The sequence below is a fragment of the Pelodiscus sinensis genome, chromosome 4, assembly GCF_049634645.1.
Source record: "Pelodiscus sinensis isolate JC-2024 chromosome 4, ASM4963464v1, whole genome shotgun sequence".
Classification (NCBI taxonomy): domain Eukaryota; kingdom Metazoa; phylum Chordata; order Testudines; family Trionychidae; genus Pelodiscus; species Pelodiscus sinensis.
The window spans coordinates 124,087,102-124,103,931 of NC_134714.1; the positions used below are offsets into that span (position 1 = coordinate 124,087,102).

At 51.2% G+C, this 16,830-nt stretch overlaps 2 protein-coding genes across 3 annotated transcripts; both read left to right on the forward strand.

Moving 5' to 3' along the window:
- The first annotated feature begins 1,381 nt into the window (after positions 1 to 1,381).
- Positions 1,382 to 6,281, forward strand: LOC142829261 (dispanin subfamily A member 2b-like). 2 transcript variants are annotated; one of them, XM_075928352.1, is made up of 3 exons: positions 1,382 to 1,854; positions 4,544 to 4,625; positions 5,096 to 5,232. In XM_075928352.1, the coding sequence occupies exons 1-3, from the start codon at positions 1,660 to 1,662 to the stop codon at positions 5,107 to 5,109; spliced, it is 291 nt and encodes a 96-aa protein (XP_075784467.1). In that variant the 5' UTR covers positions 1,382 to 1,659; the 3' UTR covers positions 5,110 to 5,232. The 2 variants fall into 2 exon arrangements, with proteins under 2 accessions (XP_075784467.1, XP_075784466.1); XM_075928351.1 differs by lacking the exon at positions 4,544 to 4,625 and having other exon boundaries at positions 1,393 to 1,854; positions 5,096 to 6,281.
- A 3,256-nt stretch (positions 6,282 to 9,537) lies between these two features.
- On the forward strand, positions 9,538 to 13,192 carry IFITM5 (interferon induced transmembrane protein 5). The gene is made up of 2 exons (XM_006131656.4): positions 9,538 to 10,390; positions 12,516 to 13,192. Exons 1-2 carry the CDS (start codon positions 10,205 to 10,207, stop codon positions 12,732 to 12,734), a joined length of 405 nt encoding a protein of 134 aa, XP_006131718.1. The 5' UTR covers positions 9,538 to 10,204; the 3' UTR covers positions 12,735 to 13,192.
- Positions 13,193 to 16,830: the final 3,638 nt, after the last annotated feature.

Consider the following 16,830-nt stretch of genomic DNA (forward strand, 5'->3'; position numbering starts at 1 on the left):
AGAGACTCACTTCTAATTCTTATCAGCTGGTTACTTTTGGATTTCAAGTCTCTTTTTGTGTTCCGAAGCAGGATCAGCAATGGGATCCCTAACTGCAGTGCTTGGAGTGCAGGAGCGGCCACTGAAAAGACGATACTGAAATAGCCCAGAGAGCTGATAATGAATGAAATGAGCATGTTTTCGTTTGCACACCGCAGGCTGCCCCTACCTTGCGCAGATCACATCGGGGGCGTCGTAATTCGAGTCCACATTTACAACAGGCATCATACACAGTCGTAAATGCGGAGCTGAGGACATAAGTCGGGGGGGTTTCAGCCCCTTTCGCACTTACGGAAAAGGCCGTAAGTGTGGGGGGTCATAACTCGGGCTGTCGTAAGGCGGGGGTCACCCACCTCCTTTTCCCAGGTCACTCAGAAGAGACCACGTACTGAGATGATGCAGGGCAACAAAGTCTTCAGCAAAGTGGCTAATGATGAATGGTATTTCTGCCACTCATGGGTATGAATGTGCCAGACAATCAGCAGTGACTCAAGAGCAGGGGGGGAGCGGGGGAAGAGGTGGCTAGTGGGCCGAATCCAGCCCATCAAGCCAATGGATGGCAGGTACCCTTACTATGGAGCAGCTGCAGACACTTTAAACAGCAGGCTGCAAATTATCAAGCAGCGTTGGCAGGAAGGAGAAAGCTTCACGTGCTGTCCCTGCCCCCTAAAAAAATCCAGCTCTCTGGCCAATAGGAGCTGAGAAATTTTGCTAAGGGCAGGGGCATTAAAGCTTCCTCAGCCCTCCCTGCCTGTACTGGAATAGAACCACATAGTAGCCTGCCCAGTAACCTGCAGAGCTGCTAGGTAGGCATCACCTGCCAACCAAAGCCTGCCTGTCCCCCCACCTACCTGGCCCAAGCCACCACTGAAATGCTCTGTGTCCTCTCTCCCCACCTCCTCCAGGTTACATCTTTCTCCCAGACCCTGCACCCCGTCTTACACCCCCGTAGTCCAGAATCCTCTCCTGCACCCAATACCCATCCTGCACCTCATTCCCCTGCCCCACATCACCACCCAAACTCTCTGCACCCACCTCCTTTTCCCAGGTCACAACTCCCTCCCAGACCCTGCCTAAAGTCCTACTCCCCTCTCCCCAGGCCAGAATCCTTTCTGCACCCATAACCTCTCCTGGAGCTTGCACCCCAAGCTCCTGCTCCAGATCATAGCCCCCTCCTTCACCCAAACTCCCTTCCACTCCCCCCTAAACCCCAGCCCTCTATTCCAAATTCCCTTCCACACCCCACCTGCTGTCCCAGACTCGGTGCCCCCTCCACCCAAGTGCAGCCCTTGACCGCTTACCAAAATCTTGGCGTGCCCCCCCCCCACCCCCATTTAAACATTACCACCCCCCTCTGCTCAGGAGAGTGAGTTCCACTCCGGGCGGGCTGCTGAGGAGCGGGTCACAGCGTGGGCTGTGGGGTCTAGACTTGGATTTCACCAACTCATCAGCAAAGTGTAAATGCCTCCAGGAGTGTAACAGCCCGCGCGGTCCAGCCACGCTGGGGCTCTCGGAACCACCCACGTGTCCCGCTCACACTCCCGCCCCCTCGGGGGTCCCCATGAGTTTCGAGTCTCGGATTCGTGGTCCCGGAGGCGCCCAACCCGGCAGCGCGGCGCTATGGAGCCCGGCCCGCGGGCGGTGAGCATCGACCTGCAGCCCCGCCCCGGCGGCCCCAAAGGGCTGGAGGAGCCGGCTCCCCGCGGCGCGGTCCCCGCCGAGCAGCCCCGCGACTACGTGCTCTGGTCCCTCTTCAACACCGTCTTCTTCAACGTCTGCTGCCTCGGCTTCCTGGCGCTGGTCTTCTCCGTCAAGGTGAGCCGGGCCGGGCCGGGCCGGGCCAGGGCAGGCTGCTCCGCCAGGCTGCGGGGAGACGCGGATTCGAACCCGCGCTGCAGCCTGGCCAGGCCAGTGCCCCAAGGCACCCGCCCAGTGCGCTGCGGGAAGCCTGGCCCCGCGGGCACCTGTCTGAGCCCGGCCTCCGCCCGCCGTGGGATTCCGCCTCCTGCAGCCCGCTGGGGCATCGGGCCTTTGCTCTTGGCGGTGCCCGTTGTACAGTGGTGGGCACGTTTGTCCTTCCCCTCGGGCCCCCCTGCGCTGTTCTTGGGCTGTTGGGCTTGTGTTCTCAATAGCAACTCAGGTTTGAAAACGTGACTGGGAGCTGCGCCTGCAAGCACGTGGCTCCCAGTTCAGCAGGGCCTGGGTGGGTTGCAGCATACAGCCGCCCGTTCTTAATGCTAAAGTGTTTTGTGAAGCACGTGTTTATTCTGGGCTCATATGACCTAAAGCGGGGGTGGGGAACCTTAGGTCTGGGGGGTTGCCTGCAGCCCTCCAGCTTGTCTGGAAATGGCCTCCAAGGTTCAAGGCCTCTTCCTGCCTCACTGGGCCTCCTGCCCTCTGCTGCCCCACTATGGGGCTGGAGTTTGCAAAAATCTAAGCTTGGGCTCCCCCCAAACTCTGATATGCAAGGGGAATGTCAGAAGTGTCTGTCTTTTTCTCAGTCAGGGGCCACGATAGTGAGGGTTTTTTTTCTTCGCCTGACTGATTTTTTTCTGTGGGTCAGTGGCCCCTGATCTAAAAAAGGTTCCCCATTCCTGAAGGGTTTGTGACGGTTCTTGGTCTTGTCCTGAGAGCAGAGGACTGGACTTGATGATCTCTCCAAGCCCCTTCCAGTTCTAGTGTTCTATGATTCTATGACTTAATGGATTGGTGTAAAAAGTTTACTTCTACACAACACTATAGTGCATGGAAAAGGGTCATCGCTTGTGGGCAGAACTTGGTCCCCTGAATATTCACTACTAGTCAGATTTTTTTTTTAACTTAACAGCACCTATATGCTTCTGAAAATCCCACTAGTTGCTGGAGTATTTTTAAAATTAGTTATACTGCTTTGCAGGAAATCCTCCTCCAAAGCAACTTTTCTAAAACTAGATCACTAAGATAGACTGACAGCCACAGGAATGCAAAAATTATGATCAAAATATGTACAGTTTGCTTTTCTGCTTCAGAGCCTTTAGTCTGCCCTAGCTTCATATTCTTGCTGGTACGTTTCCCAAGGCATCTGTATATCCAAAAGAGTTGTACAGTAAAACTCCGATGGTCCGGCATCTGACGGTCCGGCACCATCAGGAACCCGGAAGTGCTTCGGGCAGCCGGACCATTGGAGCTGCTCTGCCCCCAGCTTCCCCGATTCAGCCGCTGCTAAAACTGACCAGCGGCTGAATTGGGGAAGCCGGAGGCAGAGCAGCTAGGGGAACTACCAGGTAGGTCCCCTAGCGCTGCCCCTGGGGGCTGCAGGACCAACCGGGCAGCACCCCAGCTGTCCCCGATTCAGCCGCTGCTGAAACTGACCCGCGGCTGACTCCAGGAAGCCCGTCAGCCCGAGGCAGAGCTGCTCTGCCCCAGGCTTCCTGGAATCAGCTGCTGATCAGTTTCAGCAGCAGCTGACTTGGGGACACCTGGGGTAGAGCAGCTGGGGTGCTGCCAGGTTGGTCTCTGCAGTGCCGAAATGCAGTGCTGCGGGGACCAACCCTGCAGCGCCCCAGGTGCTCTGTCCCAGGCGTCCTGATTCAGCCGCTGGTCAGTTTCAACAGCGGCTGAATCAGGACGCCTGGGACAGAGCACCTGGGGCGCTGCAGGGTTGGTCCCCGCAGCACTGCATTTCGGCACTGCAGAGACCAACCTGGCAGCACCCCAGCTGCTCTACCCCAGGTGTCCCCAAGTCAGCTGCTGCTGAAACTGATCAGCAGCTGATTCCAGGAACCCCGGGGCAGAGCAGCTGGGGTGCTGCCAGGTTGGTCCAGTAGTGCCGCAGCTCGGCGCTGCGGGAACCAACCTGGCAGCACCCCAGCTGCTGTACCCCAGGTGTCCCCAAGTCAGCTGCTGCTGAAACTGATCAGCGGCTGATTCCAGGAAGCCCGGGGCAGAGCAACCGGCAGCACCCCAGCTGCTCTACCCCAGGTGTCCCCAAGAGCAGCTGGGGTGCTGCATGGTTGGTCTCGCCACGCTAAGGGTCGGTGCTACCGGACCAGCCCGGCAGCACTCCAGCTGTTTTGCCCCAGGCCTCTCCGATTCAGCCGCTGCTGGTCAGTTTCAGCAGCGGCTGAATCAGGGACGCCTGGACAGAGCCGGACTATCAGAAGGGGGGGCTATGAGGGGACTGGGGTGGCACCCGCCCCACCCCAGACTCCTCATAGCCCCCCCTTCCGATAGTCCGGCATATCTGATAATCCGGCACCCCCTGGGTCCCAAAGGTGCTGGATTATCGGAAGTTTACTGTACTTTGCTGTTTTTTTAATAACATTTGGGGTTTCTAGTAACACCTGATTTCTCCCCTCCACCCTTTGGAATTGCAAATGTATTAAATCTTTATTTCTGTAAGTAACCCACCATCTTGCAAACCTAGAAGTGCACACTTTTCCCTTTGTTGCACACTTCAAGTTGACTTTTCAAGTGAATTATTTATACTTCTAATTGCATAGTTTAATTTCCATCCACCTTTTAGGCATTCTGCATATTTTGTTCTGCTGCGCTTTCGAGATTCCCTTTCAAGTGCAGATTTCAAAGGTCTTTGAAGCAGGATGCAGGTAATTAAGGGAATCCTCTGAATTGTCATTCATGCTAAAATTCGACACTTTACACGTGGGTCTCAAACACTCTAGTTATCTTACCCATTACAAAGATAGCTTCCCCAATTATCACCTCTAATATCATTAGCCCACAGACATTTATCCCCCCCCCCCCCACATCCCCGTTCTGAAATTTGATTTGTCCTTTTCATATGTGTTCATTTTTTTAATTGTATCCTTTGGTATATATGGTTGTGACTATTTTCTTCCACTATTTGATCTGAGGAAGTGGGTCTGGCCCACGAAAGCTCATCATCTAATAAACCATCTTGTTAGTCTTTAAAGTGCTACATAGTCCTGTATTTTGCTTTAGTTGGAGCCAGACACTCCGAGTTGATGAGCACATGGAATATCCACTCTGAAGAGCCAGCCTAAGCATCTGTCATCTCGCTGTTTTCCCTTATCCTCCCCCCCCTCTCCTCCCACAGGCCAGAGACTGTAAAGTTTTGGGCGACACCTCTGGAGCAGGAAGCTATGGCAAGACGGCCAGGAAGCTGAACATCGCGGCACTCGTACTGGGCCTCTTGGCATTGATTCTGTTCATTGTCATCGGGCTAGTCTTACTGTTCCAAGACATGTTACAGCCGTAGTTCTACGACATCCACCGAACCACCCTCAAGATTCTCCCCAGCTGGATGGTTCACCAAGTTGCATGTTCCCTTGCTCTGCTTGCCTCTGTCCTGCTGTGTATATTAAGGGCTGGGGGGGCTCAGTTACTGAATAGATGAAGGAGCAGAGCTCTCCTGATGTTTCAATTGTTCTGTGTCTGGATCCCAGCAGTTCTGTCTGCGCTGTGGAGAGCTACATTCCTCCGCCCGGCTGATCCCCTTCCCAAGTGCCACCATCCAAGTCCTCCATTAACAGGATGGAGGGGGTTGCTGTAGAGGTGGAGGGGCCTTGCATCACTCTGGCTTCCAAAGCCCTTCCAGACCCTGTTGCTGTTGGGAATCGTCACTTTAGTTCTGCTTGTGGTGATTCCGATTTTTCTCTGTGGAGTTATTTTTGTAGCGCTCTTCTCAGCAGAAATATGAAAGTGTGTGTGTGGGGGGGGCTGTTTTCAAATAAATTTTTTCCCTTCTCATAAATGTTTTGTTTTTATTTTCAAAAGAATGCCCAGAACTGACAAATGGTTTATTAATTACTCCAGACTCACATAAATAAAATTGCTTGCTTAGTTTCATATTAACCCTTTCATCCATTTTTTTACACCATGCTTCAGCGCCATCTTGTGGTGCTGCATTCTGGTGCTCTCGCTTAATTTCTTTGATAGGTTGTGCTGTAAAACAGAACATTAGTGCACCGAGGATATTGATCTGTTGGGTGGGACTGGCATGCAAACAAGCGACATAATGCAAACGAGCTGCATAATCACTAGAGGACAGGAACTACAGGATACGAAATGCTCTGCTGTTTGAAATCTTGTCTGCTTCGCAAATCTTGTATTTTCTACAACCTCAGTGAAATCTCAGTGAATAAACAACTGAACTAGCACCCTTTGAACCCTGGCTTCTGCTCTTTCAGCTACTTCAGTCTGGGAGTTCTCTAGAGCAGTGTTTCTCAAGCTTTTTTTTTTTTTTTTTTTAATGAAGTACCCCTTTAAAAATATATAGGTACTCCCAGTACCTACAGAGACACGCACTTCTTTTTTTCTACCATTGCAACACATTTATTTAAACAACTTAATTGTAGCTGGCAGGGCAATGAAAGTTTTGGGTATAAAAAGTACAAAAATAATAAAGCACGGTAAAACTTAAAACAAAAATTCCATTTTCTCCAAATTTCAGTTGTGTTGAGGTACCCCCCCAGGCTTCTCTCAAGTATCCCTAAGGTTACTCGTACCACTGATTGAGAAACACTGCTCTAGAGCTCACTAAGAAAGGGCATGGGCTGTGGGCAATTGAGTTTTGGCCTTTCTGCTGTTCATCCTGGTAGCCGTGGGACCGCTCCAGAAAGGAAAGCCAGACATAGCACCACCTCGGTCTCCCTCTCAGATGGAACATCTAAGGCCTCACCTTCATGCCCGACAATCAGAGCCCCCAGCCTGGCTCGGTCCCTAGCAGGACCTAAGGCCACTGAGGGCATCAGGTGATGTTCCCTGGTACTTCCATGCAGATCAGGTGGCCATACCCTGCCTGTCTTAGCACTCCAAAGAAAGTATCTTCAGGCTCCTCAAGTTCCTCCACCTGAAGGTTCAGGTTTGTGGCTACCCTCTTGAAAAGATATTCATCCTCCAGCCTTCATCTCTGTGAGACAAATCACCAGGACCTCCTATGCAGTGTTCCTGCTAAGCTGCCTGGCTGGGGAAGGGGCACCTCTCGTTCAGCAGCAGCTCCTTGCTGGGGCCAGAGCAGTGAGTCTCTCCCAGCCAGCTGGAAAAACGAAACAAAGATAAACTGTCCTTATTGTGCCTGACACGGCAATGTTAAGTCAGAGGGGAAATTAGTATCTGACCCTCTCTAGCATCCTGACGTATATGGGTCAAGATTAGAGCTGGATAGAATATTTATTGTTTTGGGGTCTCAAAAAGGAACAAAATGCCAAATTTTTCATATTTATTGAAAAATAGGTTTTAAAACAAATGGGTTTGGGTCATTTGATTATTTAATTAATTAAGAATGCAACATTAAAGTAAACTTCAGAGCAAAGTCATTTAAAAATGAACAAGTGAAAAATTTTGATTTAAAAAAATGCTAAAATGGGACCTCACCCATTTTTTTCAAAGTGGATTTAAAAAAAAAATTTCAATTGATACAAACAAAAATGTAAGATTTGTTAAAACAGCTATTTTTCCAGGAGAGAACTGTTTCTGTGAAAATTTCTGGACCGGCTGTAACTCAGACCCCAGATGATGGGGGTGTGCTTGCCCTGCACTGGCACTGTATGGATTAACTCTGCTCTGTGGACCAAAGAGACTGTGTCCCCTCTGCCCTGTATAAAAGGGAGCAGCTTAGCTCTTTTAGGTCTGCCTGCTCAGGAAGCAGGACACAGGAGGGAGGACACACGCTGAAAACGTTAGAAATACCCTGTGATACCCCCTTACACATCTGAAGTCCAGTCCGATGCTGTTCTCATTAATAAAGATAATCATTTAAAAAATCCCACCAAGTCATTTCTCAAGGTCCTGCTGAAATCAAGCTCATCCTGAAAAGAGAGACGCTTCAAATTCTTGTCAGCTGGTTACTTTTGGATTTCAAGTCTTGTTTTGTGTTCGGAAGCTGGACCAGCAATGGGGTCCCTAACTGCCATGCTTTGAGAACTGGAGCAGCCACTGAAATGACGATACTGAAAACCTAGAGAGCTGATAATGAAATGAGCATGTTTTCATTTGCACACTACCCCGAAGAGACCACATAGTGAGATGATGCAGGGAAATAAACTCTTCAGCAAAGTGGCTAATGATGAATGGTACTTCTGTCACTTATGGGTATGAATGTGTCAGACAACGGCAGTGACTCAAGAGTGTGAGTTCCAGAGAAATAAGTCACAAGCCCCACGTTGGCTGTGCGTTCTATACTTGGATTTCACCAGCTGGTTGGCAAGCATAAGCTCTTCCAGGACTGTAACAGCCTTAATGTGGAGCCGCACGCTATCTGCTGGGCCTCTCCGATCTTTCTCACCACGTAGGCGAGCCTGACTTTATGGGAGACGGTCTCTTACACCAGGGCTACGTCTACACTGACCCCTTTTCCGGAAGGGGCATGTAAATTTCATGAGTCGTCGTAGGGAAATCCGCGGGGGATTTAAATATCCCCCGCGGCATTTAAATAAAAATGTCCGCCGCTTTTTTCCGGCTTTTAAAAAAGCCGGAAAAGAGTGTCTACACTGGCCCCGATCCTCCGGAAAAAGCGCCCTTCAAAGTAGGAATAAGAGCCTCCGGAAAAGGGCGCTTTTTCCGGAGGATCGGGGCCAGTGTAGATGCTCTTTTCCGGCTTTTTTAAAAGCCGGAAAAAAGCGGCGGACATTTTTATTTAAATGCCGCGGGGGATATTTAAATCCCCCGCGGATTTCCCTACGACGACTCATGAAATTTACATGCCCCTTCCGGAAAAGGAGCCAGTGTAGACGTAGCCCAGGGATCACAGCAATATTCAGAATAGTGATAGAAATGTAGCCGTGTTAGTCTGGTGTAGCTGAAACAAAAGACAGGACAATGTAGCACTTTAAAGACTAACAAGATGGTTTATTAGGTGATGAGCTTTCGTGGGCCAGACCCACTTCCTCAGATCAAATAGTGGAAGAAAATGGTCACAACCATATATACCAAATGATACAATTAAAAAAATGAACACATATGAAAAGGACAAATCAAATTTCAGAACAGAAGGGTGATGTGTGTGGGGGGGGGGAAGGTAAATGTCTGTGAGCTAATGATATTAGAGGTGATAATTGGGGAAGCTATCTTTGTAATGGGTAAAGTAATTAGATTCTCTGAACTGTTATTCATGCTTAAATTCGACACTTTACGCCTGAGTTTGAATAAAGAATCTAATTACCTTACCCATTACAAAGATAGCTTCCCCAATTATCACCTCTAATATCATTAGCTCACAGACATTTACCTCCCCCCCCCCCCCCGCATCCCCCTCCTGTTCTGAAATTTGATTTGTCCTTTTCATATGTGTTCATTTTTTTAATTGTATCCTTTGGTATATATGGTTGTGACCATTTTCTTCCACTATTTGATCTGAGGAAGTGGGTCTGGCCCACAAAAGCTCATCACCTAATAAACCATCTTGTTAGTCTTTAAAGTGCTACATAGTCCTGTTTTTTGTTTCAGCAATATTCAGGTTACTCTCAGTGCCACATAGGCCGTGTCAGTTGCCCTTAGATCTCATATCTAAATACTTGTGAGGATCCATGCCAGGGTTTGCAAAGCTGGCTCTGTTTCAGCTCCTCCCTAGCCACAGCTCTCCATTTCAAAGTGCTGTGCCCTTCTCAGGTGCTTCATTTGTGAATCTCCTAGCCCCACCTCACATCTCAGAGCTGCAGATGGGCATGAATGGTACATTTTAGACTATATAGCAAAGGCAATGTGCATCACAGAAAAACATACAGAGGCGGGGAGTTATTGACCTTTTATGCTTGAGAAGGAAGAGTTCTGTCAGTGCACAGGGGAGAGCTTACATTGACTCCTGCTTCCCGCTTAGTCCCTGATGGGTTATAGCACGGTACGGCCATGCACCCAGTCCCGTGTGGCCCGTGGCTCTTTGCAGCATCTGCAGCACATCCGTTCAAAGCCAGGTCCTGGACTTGGTGCCTCAAGCTGCAGGGAGGGAGGGAGGCCTGAGCCCTCGAGGCTATAAAAAGCGCCCCATCCACGGGGGAGGGCAGGCTTACAAACCCAAGTATGCGCCTCTCAGTTCTCACCCACCATTTCTGAGAACCACAGCCAGGCAAGGGCTGTAATTTCCCTGTTTTATATATAGAGAGAGACGGAGCTGGGCCTCAGGGAGACACTATAAAAAGGGCTTGCCCTGCCCTGGCTTCCCTTAAAGGCTGATAGTGCAGGAGAGCTGAGGATTTCCCCTTCCAGGACCATGGACACGTCTTACCCTCGTGAGGACTTTCTGCCCATGACGTCTCGCAAGCAGGATCCTTCTTCCACTGCCATCACCATCGGCCCCTCTGTAGTGCCCCGGGACCACCTGATCTGGTCCATCTTCAACACCATCTACATGAACCTCTGTTGTTTTGGCCTTGTGGCTCTTGCCTACTCCGTCAAGGTAAGACAGCCCGGGTCTCCTCTGCTTCTTTTACACAAGCCTTGGTGCAGAAATGGACCTTCGGTGTCTGTCTCTCCCAGGCACGTGGAGATTGCAGGTTTTCCTAGGGGACTCTGCTGGGAAGGCTGCACCTCAGTGCATCTACTTTTACATGGAGACTAGGGATGTAAAATCCCATGTAATTAGTTAACTGGTCAAATGTTAAGTTTAACCAGTTAACTGATTGGGCAGCCCCCTCCACACCAGCCATGACCTGCTGGAGCCCCCCAGCACCCCCGCAGCCCTGGGGGGCTCCAGCAGCCTCATGCAGGGGAGAGGGGGCAGTAGCAGCAACTGGGGGTGAGAGAGGAGGGCTGCCGCATCTGGCCCCTTGCAAGGCTGCTGACTCCCAGCCTGCTCCCTCCCTCCCTCCCCCCGCTGCTGCTGCTTCTGCTCCCGTCAACCCCTCATGTGAGGCTACTGACTCCTAGCTCACTTGTGGGGCTGGAACAGCCGTCTGCCCACAGCAGGCTGTTCCTGGATAACAGTTAACCATTATCCGATAAGCATCACACATTGAGGGTATTGCTAACTGGGTAACCGGTTACCCCTTCACATCCCTAAATTGGAGACTCCTTCCTGGGGGTCTCTGGTAGGAACGATACACTCCAATTCTCTTGGGTTAATCTGGAGAGGCTAGGATTTCCCAGGGACTCTGATAGCCAGGAATTATAGACTTCACCCAGGTTACCTAGCTATTCTGGGGTCTCTCTGTGTGCTTGGAGGTGCAATACACCCTCGAATCAGGAAGGGGGGTGGGGAAAACCTCAGGGCTGCCGGAAGAATGTCATGACACAGTAGAAAGTTGAAAAGTAGAAAGTTGTTATTGGCAGTTGGCTGCAGTTTGCCTCAACCTTAACTCTTGCCTTGCCTGGCACTGTCCTGTCTGAGGAAACTGACCCCGTGCTGCTCACTAGCTGGAATTCTCCCTCGAACAATGAGAACTACAGTGTAAAATACTGGCTGTTCCCAGGCAGGCTGCCTGAGGCTCCTGTTTCGGTGGCTGTGCCTGAAAGAGCAGAAAAGCTGATTGCAGCGTTTGTGTAAAGAGCACCAGGAATTATGTCAGCACCCTGTGCTGGGGCAGCATCCTTTAGCACCTCATCCTGCTGCTGCCTGAGGCTGACTTGTGTCTTCTATATCCCCAGCTAGCTTCCCACACAGCAGGGAAGCTGTGAGCTTTCCTGGCAATTGCATTTTCCTGTTACCCCCTACTTCACACCGTCAGTATGTGGGTGAGGTTCTGGGGACTGACTTCTCTGCTCCAGATGATGCTTGGGGACCACGCTCCATATGGAGAGACTCCGGCATCTCCCACACCTTGTAGCTGGGAATCTGCTCTGTTCAGGAATGGGGGAGGAGGATATCCTAAAATGCTGGGAATGGATTTAATAAAGTTCAGCAAGAAGCACTTCGGAGAGGGTGGGGTGGGAAGGAGAGGTCTGAGGTAAACTCTCTGTTCCCAGATGTCTCTGCTGTGGATCATTCATACAGGGTCAGAGCAGCTGCTGCTCCTTGGATTTGATTTGCTAACAGATGCCAATAGCAAAGGGAAGCCGGTGAGCTGTGTGAGGGAGACAGAGCTGGGGTCGACAACGGGCTAGGCTCAGAGCTGCTGTATGTTGGATTTCCAGGTGCTCACACACTCAGGAGTGATGGAAGGTGTAAATTACAGCGGGATGGGAAGGAGTTTAATTGACAGCAGTCCCTTGTGACTTTTACAGCCACAGTCCTCTCTCCTGGCCCCTGGCTGGGTGCCACCCACTGAGACTTAATTCAGAGCTGGCATGTGGGGTAAGTGGGTGACGCTGCTTTGCTGTGGCATGCACAGTGAGGGTGCCAGAAGAAGGGGTCAGTTCTTTGCTTGGACTCACGGGATTAGCCTGACAGAAGTTCAGAGAGGGTGGAGCAGGGAGAGAACAGCCAGCTACAGAGCCAGACGGAAGCGAGGTGAGTGACAGGCAGGTGCTGAGAGCGGCACTCGGTGGTTGCAGCCAGTTCTGTTGCTCATAGGGCCGTGCCTCGTCCTTTGCCTCCCCGGCCCTGTCTCTAACTCGGTGCCCCCATCCTGGCTTGGCTCTTGCAGGCGCGGGACCGGAAGGTGACTGGTGACGTCGAGACTGCTCGCTACTTCAGCTCCAGAGCCAAATGCTGCAACATCCTGGCGACAGTCTGGAGCCTGCTGCTGCCGCTGCTGCTCCTCGCTCTGGCGATCACAGGCGTGATCCATCTCTCCAAGCTCGCTCAGGAGTCCATGGACTTCTTCAACTACAAGATCTTTGCTTATGAAGACGACAGGAAGTGACCCAGGGGCTCCTGGAAACACACCCAGGCCTCTCCGGCAGCTTCCTAAAACGAATCGAGTATAATCCAGCAAACCAAAGCACTGCACATTGCAGCCTCTGTTGTTGTAACCCAGAGCAACCAATGCCTCACGCTCACCAGAGCACCACTGAGGTATTCATGGGCCCTGGAACTCATTTCACAGTTGGGGTGAAAATAGTTCCTACTGCAGGGTGGTAGGTTGCATGGACTCCCGCCCAAGCTTGTTCCAAAACAGCTGAGTCTGTGCACTGTGGTTCCTCTCCTCCTTTTATCCTCCTTTAGTCTTTGCTTCTCCTGGGCTCTTGACCCGCGCTACGGACTTCCCTGGGAACCCTCCTCTTTTGTTACTGTGTCTCATGCCGGCTGCACCCTCAGTCTATCCTTGGTTGTTACTATTTAAGTGATTAAATAACTTCACAACTCACAAGTCTCTTTGTGTGTGACAGTTTCTCATGGCTAATGGTAATGTGGCAGAGTTACTCAGTTCTTGGGTTCACATTTCACCATAAGAAGGGCCAGAAACTGATGGCTCTAAATGAAATGTCAGCTTCTGTTGTGATCATGTATCCCAAGAGCTTGAGGGTCTAAACATGGGCCTGTAGAACCTATGCCTTAATTCAGACCTGCCACCCTTGTGCACTCTTGCAGCCTGAATTACAATGTACATGTCAGGACTAGATCTGGGAGGCTAGTGAATATAGGGAGCATGCACAAGTGTGTGTGTGTGTGTGTGTGTGTGTGTGTGTGTGTGTGTGTGTGTGTGTGTGTGTGTGTGTGTGTGTGAGAGGGGGGAGGGTAAGAGGGGAGGGTAAGAAGAAAAAAAAATTCATCTGGGTGTTCAAATCCAAATACCTATCCCTGTCAAGGGACCAACCCCCCTAGCTGGTAGTTTGGAGTTGTGAGATGTTACCTGATATGAATTGGGCTGTGACCTACAAATTCATCATCCTTAAAATTCCCAAAGGGATGGGTGCTCTGGGTCTAGTCAATGAAGAACCAACCTGCACCTTCACCTAAAACTTTTTTCAAGTTTGAAAATGGCCCAACCTCTGCTTTCATGGGGTTTTTTTCCCGCTCCATTTTTGCCTGCCTTGATTCCATTCAGGAGTGAGATGGAAGAGCCGTATAACCCCAGGGAAGGCTGCGTGGCTGGGTTTTTGGCAGGAGTAGAAGTGTAAAGCAATGGAAATCTGCCCATCTTTGTAAAATGTCCCACCTGACCGTGCAGCCCCTTTGGAGAATTGTGGGGAGGTTGAGAGAATAATAGACATGGAAGGTAGAAGAGGGAATCCAGTCCATCTCCCCAGGCCAAGGCAAAGTTAAGCACCCAGAAGGCATGATGCTCACTGAATAGTCCCTCTGCCCCTTTGGAAGTTTGCCCATCACTTCGGAAAGCCAGGATGGGGATCTCAGGGAGCAATTTACTATTCTGCATTTCCTGGCCTGTCAAATATGAAATATCCCCCAGATGCCCCGAAGAAACTTGAATCTTTAGTCACATTTGCTCAGCTCATCCCTCCTCCTTGCTCATGCGGTACATTGGGTATATTTTAGCTGAACAGAATACTGTAACTGTGGGGTTTTCCCACAGATGTTTGCAGCTGCTTTTCATGCTCCTCTTGCTGCATTTGGCTGTTCGGCTCAGGGCAGCATGACATGTCAAAGCTGTGGAGACTGAGAAGATCTGTAGCCTATCATTATCAGCCCAATATTGTGGCCTATCATTATCAGCCCAATATTGTGGCTTTTGACGCCAATGGGTGCACCGTTCCTGCCAAACAAACAATCTCATTGGCTGCCAGACTCAGCGCTCTGATTGGCTGCTATCCAGACCCAATACCCAATACCTGTGACGTGCAAGGCATTCTGGAGGTGTCCAATGGTGAGAATCAGCTGCTCTCAGGCCTTTCACTGGAGCCTTGATTGGCTCACCACTCATCTTCGTCCAGAGTTTATTTGTTCTGGTCAGGCCACCAATTAACCTGCCTCTAATCTAGCTGGGCTTCTGCCTCCCGTGGTCTCCTAGGGTGGAGACACTGTGATATTCTGTAAATAACTTAGGCTGGTCTGTTTTGCTTCTCAGGAGGTCCCTGCAGTGTCCCAGGGCTAGCAGGGATGCCAATGAACGGATGTGCCTGTGTTGTGTATGTTCAGATGCCCCAGTGAACTCAGGCCATCCTGGGGGTGGGCAGAGAACTCGGATGGCCCTGGTCCCAATGGCCCGGTCTGTGCACACCGGCAGCCATTACACAGCACACTGAGTGTTACCTTCCACTGCGAGGGGCCTTCCTGATTCCTGCTCTGTGTGAGGAAGGGGGACAGGAGCTGGTCTGAACGCCACTGAGATGCCAAATGGACCCGTGACAATGTAACCACCACCAGGCCGATTCAAACCTGTGCCCTGTGGAGCCTAGTGTAGGAGCCGCTACAGCTTGAGTTACAAAGCCAGCTGGCTCTCAGCACAAGCTGTAGAGCTCCCTTGTTCTTATCTCTCACTGTAAGTGCCCCTACGTGGGACAGTGAACCACACCCGCTAGGTGTTTGTGGTTACACCAGCAGCTCTCAGACATTGGCCATCCCAGCAGGAGCCATGCAAAAGCTGTCCTGACGGGAAATAGCCCTGGGCTCTAGCCGGGGGGCCGATCGGTGATCCCAGGGCCCCCGTGAAGTCAGCTGGCAGAGGGGCTCTACATCCCTGGCTCTCTGAGGAGGGGAGCCCCACCCTGCCTCTGCTGCTCCTTCCCCAAGGACTGCCTAAAGCAGGTTATTTTAATTCCTTCTCAAATACTTTCCTCCAGGGTCTAAGCAGGACCTGAAGCCCCAAGGCCCTCAGGGCTGTTATCAGGGGAGCTGCTGCCTTCCCACCCCACCCTGCCTAGCGGCCCAGTGGTGATTAGTGGCTGCTGCTCTTGCCAGGACCCGATTTACAGCCAGCCTAATTACAAGGCAGTTGCTCTTATTTTCTCCCTCCTTAAGCATTGCCACATGCTTTCTGTGTACAGTGGGGCACTGGGGCTTTTTATAAACTTTGAGGCTTCTGGGTTATGTTTACATGGGATGGCATCTCGCCAAAATAGGGAGTGGCTTTAAAAAGCTCTGGTTTGAAATGGAATGAGGAAGAAAAGGGGGGGGGGGGGGGGGAGACAGAAGTAACAACAAATGTTGCTCCCAGTTGCATGTAGCGACATAGCTGGAAGGGGAGCTGTGCTTTAGGATGCAGGGATCCAGGTGGTAGAGGAGCCAGCAGGCAATCCCTGCATCGGTCTTGAATTGGGGGGGCTTCCCACAAGCCCTGTGCTCTGCTGAAGACAACGGGGCATGCTCAGCTCGGCCACAAACAGTGTCTGCAGCTCACAGGGCTTTGAATGAGGGTGCTGTGGATTCACACTGGGGAGCAGAATTTGGTCAGTCTCTGGAGCAAGGCTGACTTCAGGGGAGGACGAGGGAAGGGTAAACACTTAACATGGCTCAGATTAATCCACAGGACAGGGGGCCTGATTCCTTGTTGCCCTGTGCCTTACATAGTCACCATTCACAGTGGGCGTAAACTGGTCTGGTTTGCCCTGGTAAGTGGCCACAAAAGGCCACGGTGAGGATGGTGCTTACCCAAGGTGTAGGGCACTGTTTTCTCAAGCTACTCTGCAGGGTGAGGGAGGGGGAGCTGCTTTGGAGTGGAAAGCAAAATCAGAGAGCATGCTGGGAGAAAATTAGAGGGGGGGGGCCTTACTGACCAGGTGCATTTGATCAGGCATTAGCTGGAGCAGGCAAGGCTAAAAGGAAGCAGGAGGCTCTCTACAGCTGCCAAACTTCTTAGCAGCAAACCTTCATACTGAGAGTAGCAGGGTTCAGCAGTATTGCTGAGTAGCCAGCTGTGACAACATGTCCTAGGCATGGTGACCCCCTTTTTTTTGGGGGGGGGGGGTTCCAGGGCACAGTGATTCTGTGTACTCTCGAAGGGGTCCTCATTTCCTCCTCTTTGCTCTGCCTGGTCTCAAAGCTCTCCCAGGAGTCTGCAACACTGTGCATTGCTGGAAGGAGTTTGCTCTAGCCTGACAAGAAGTCCTCTCCTGCCAGTA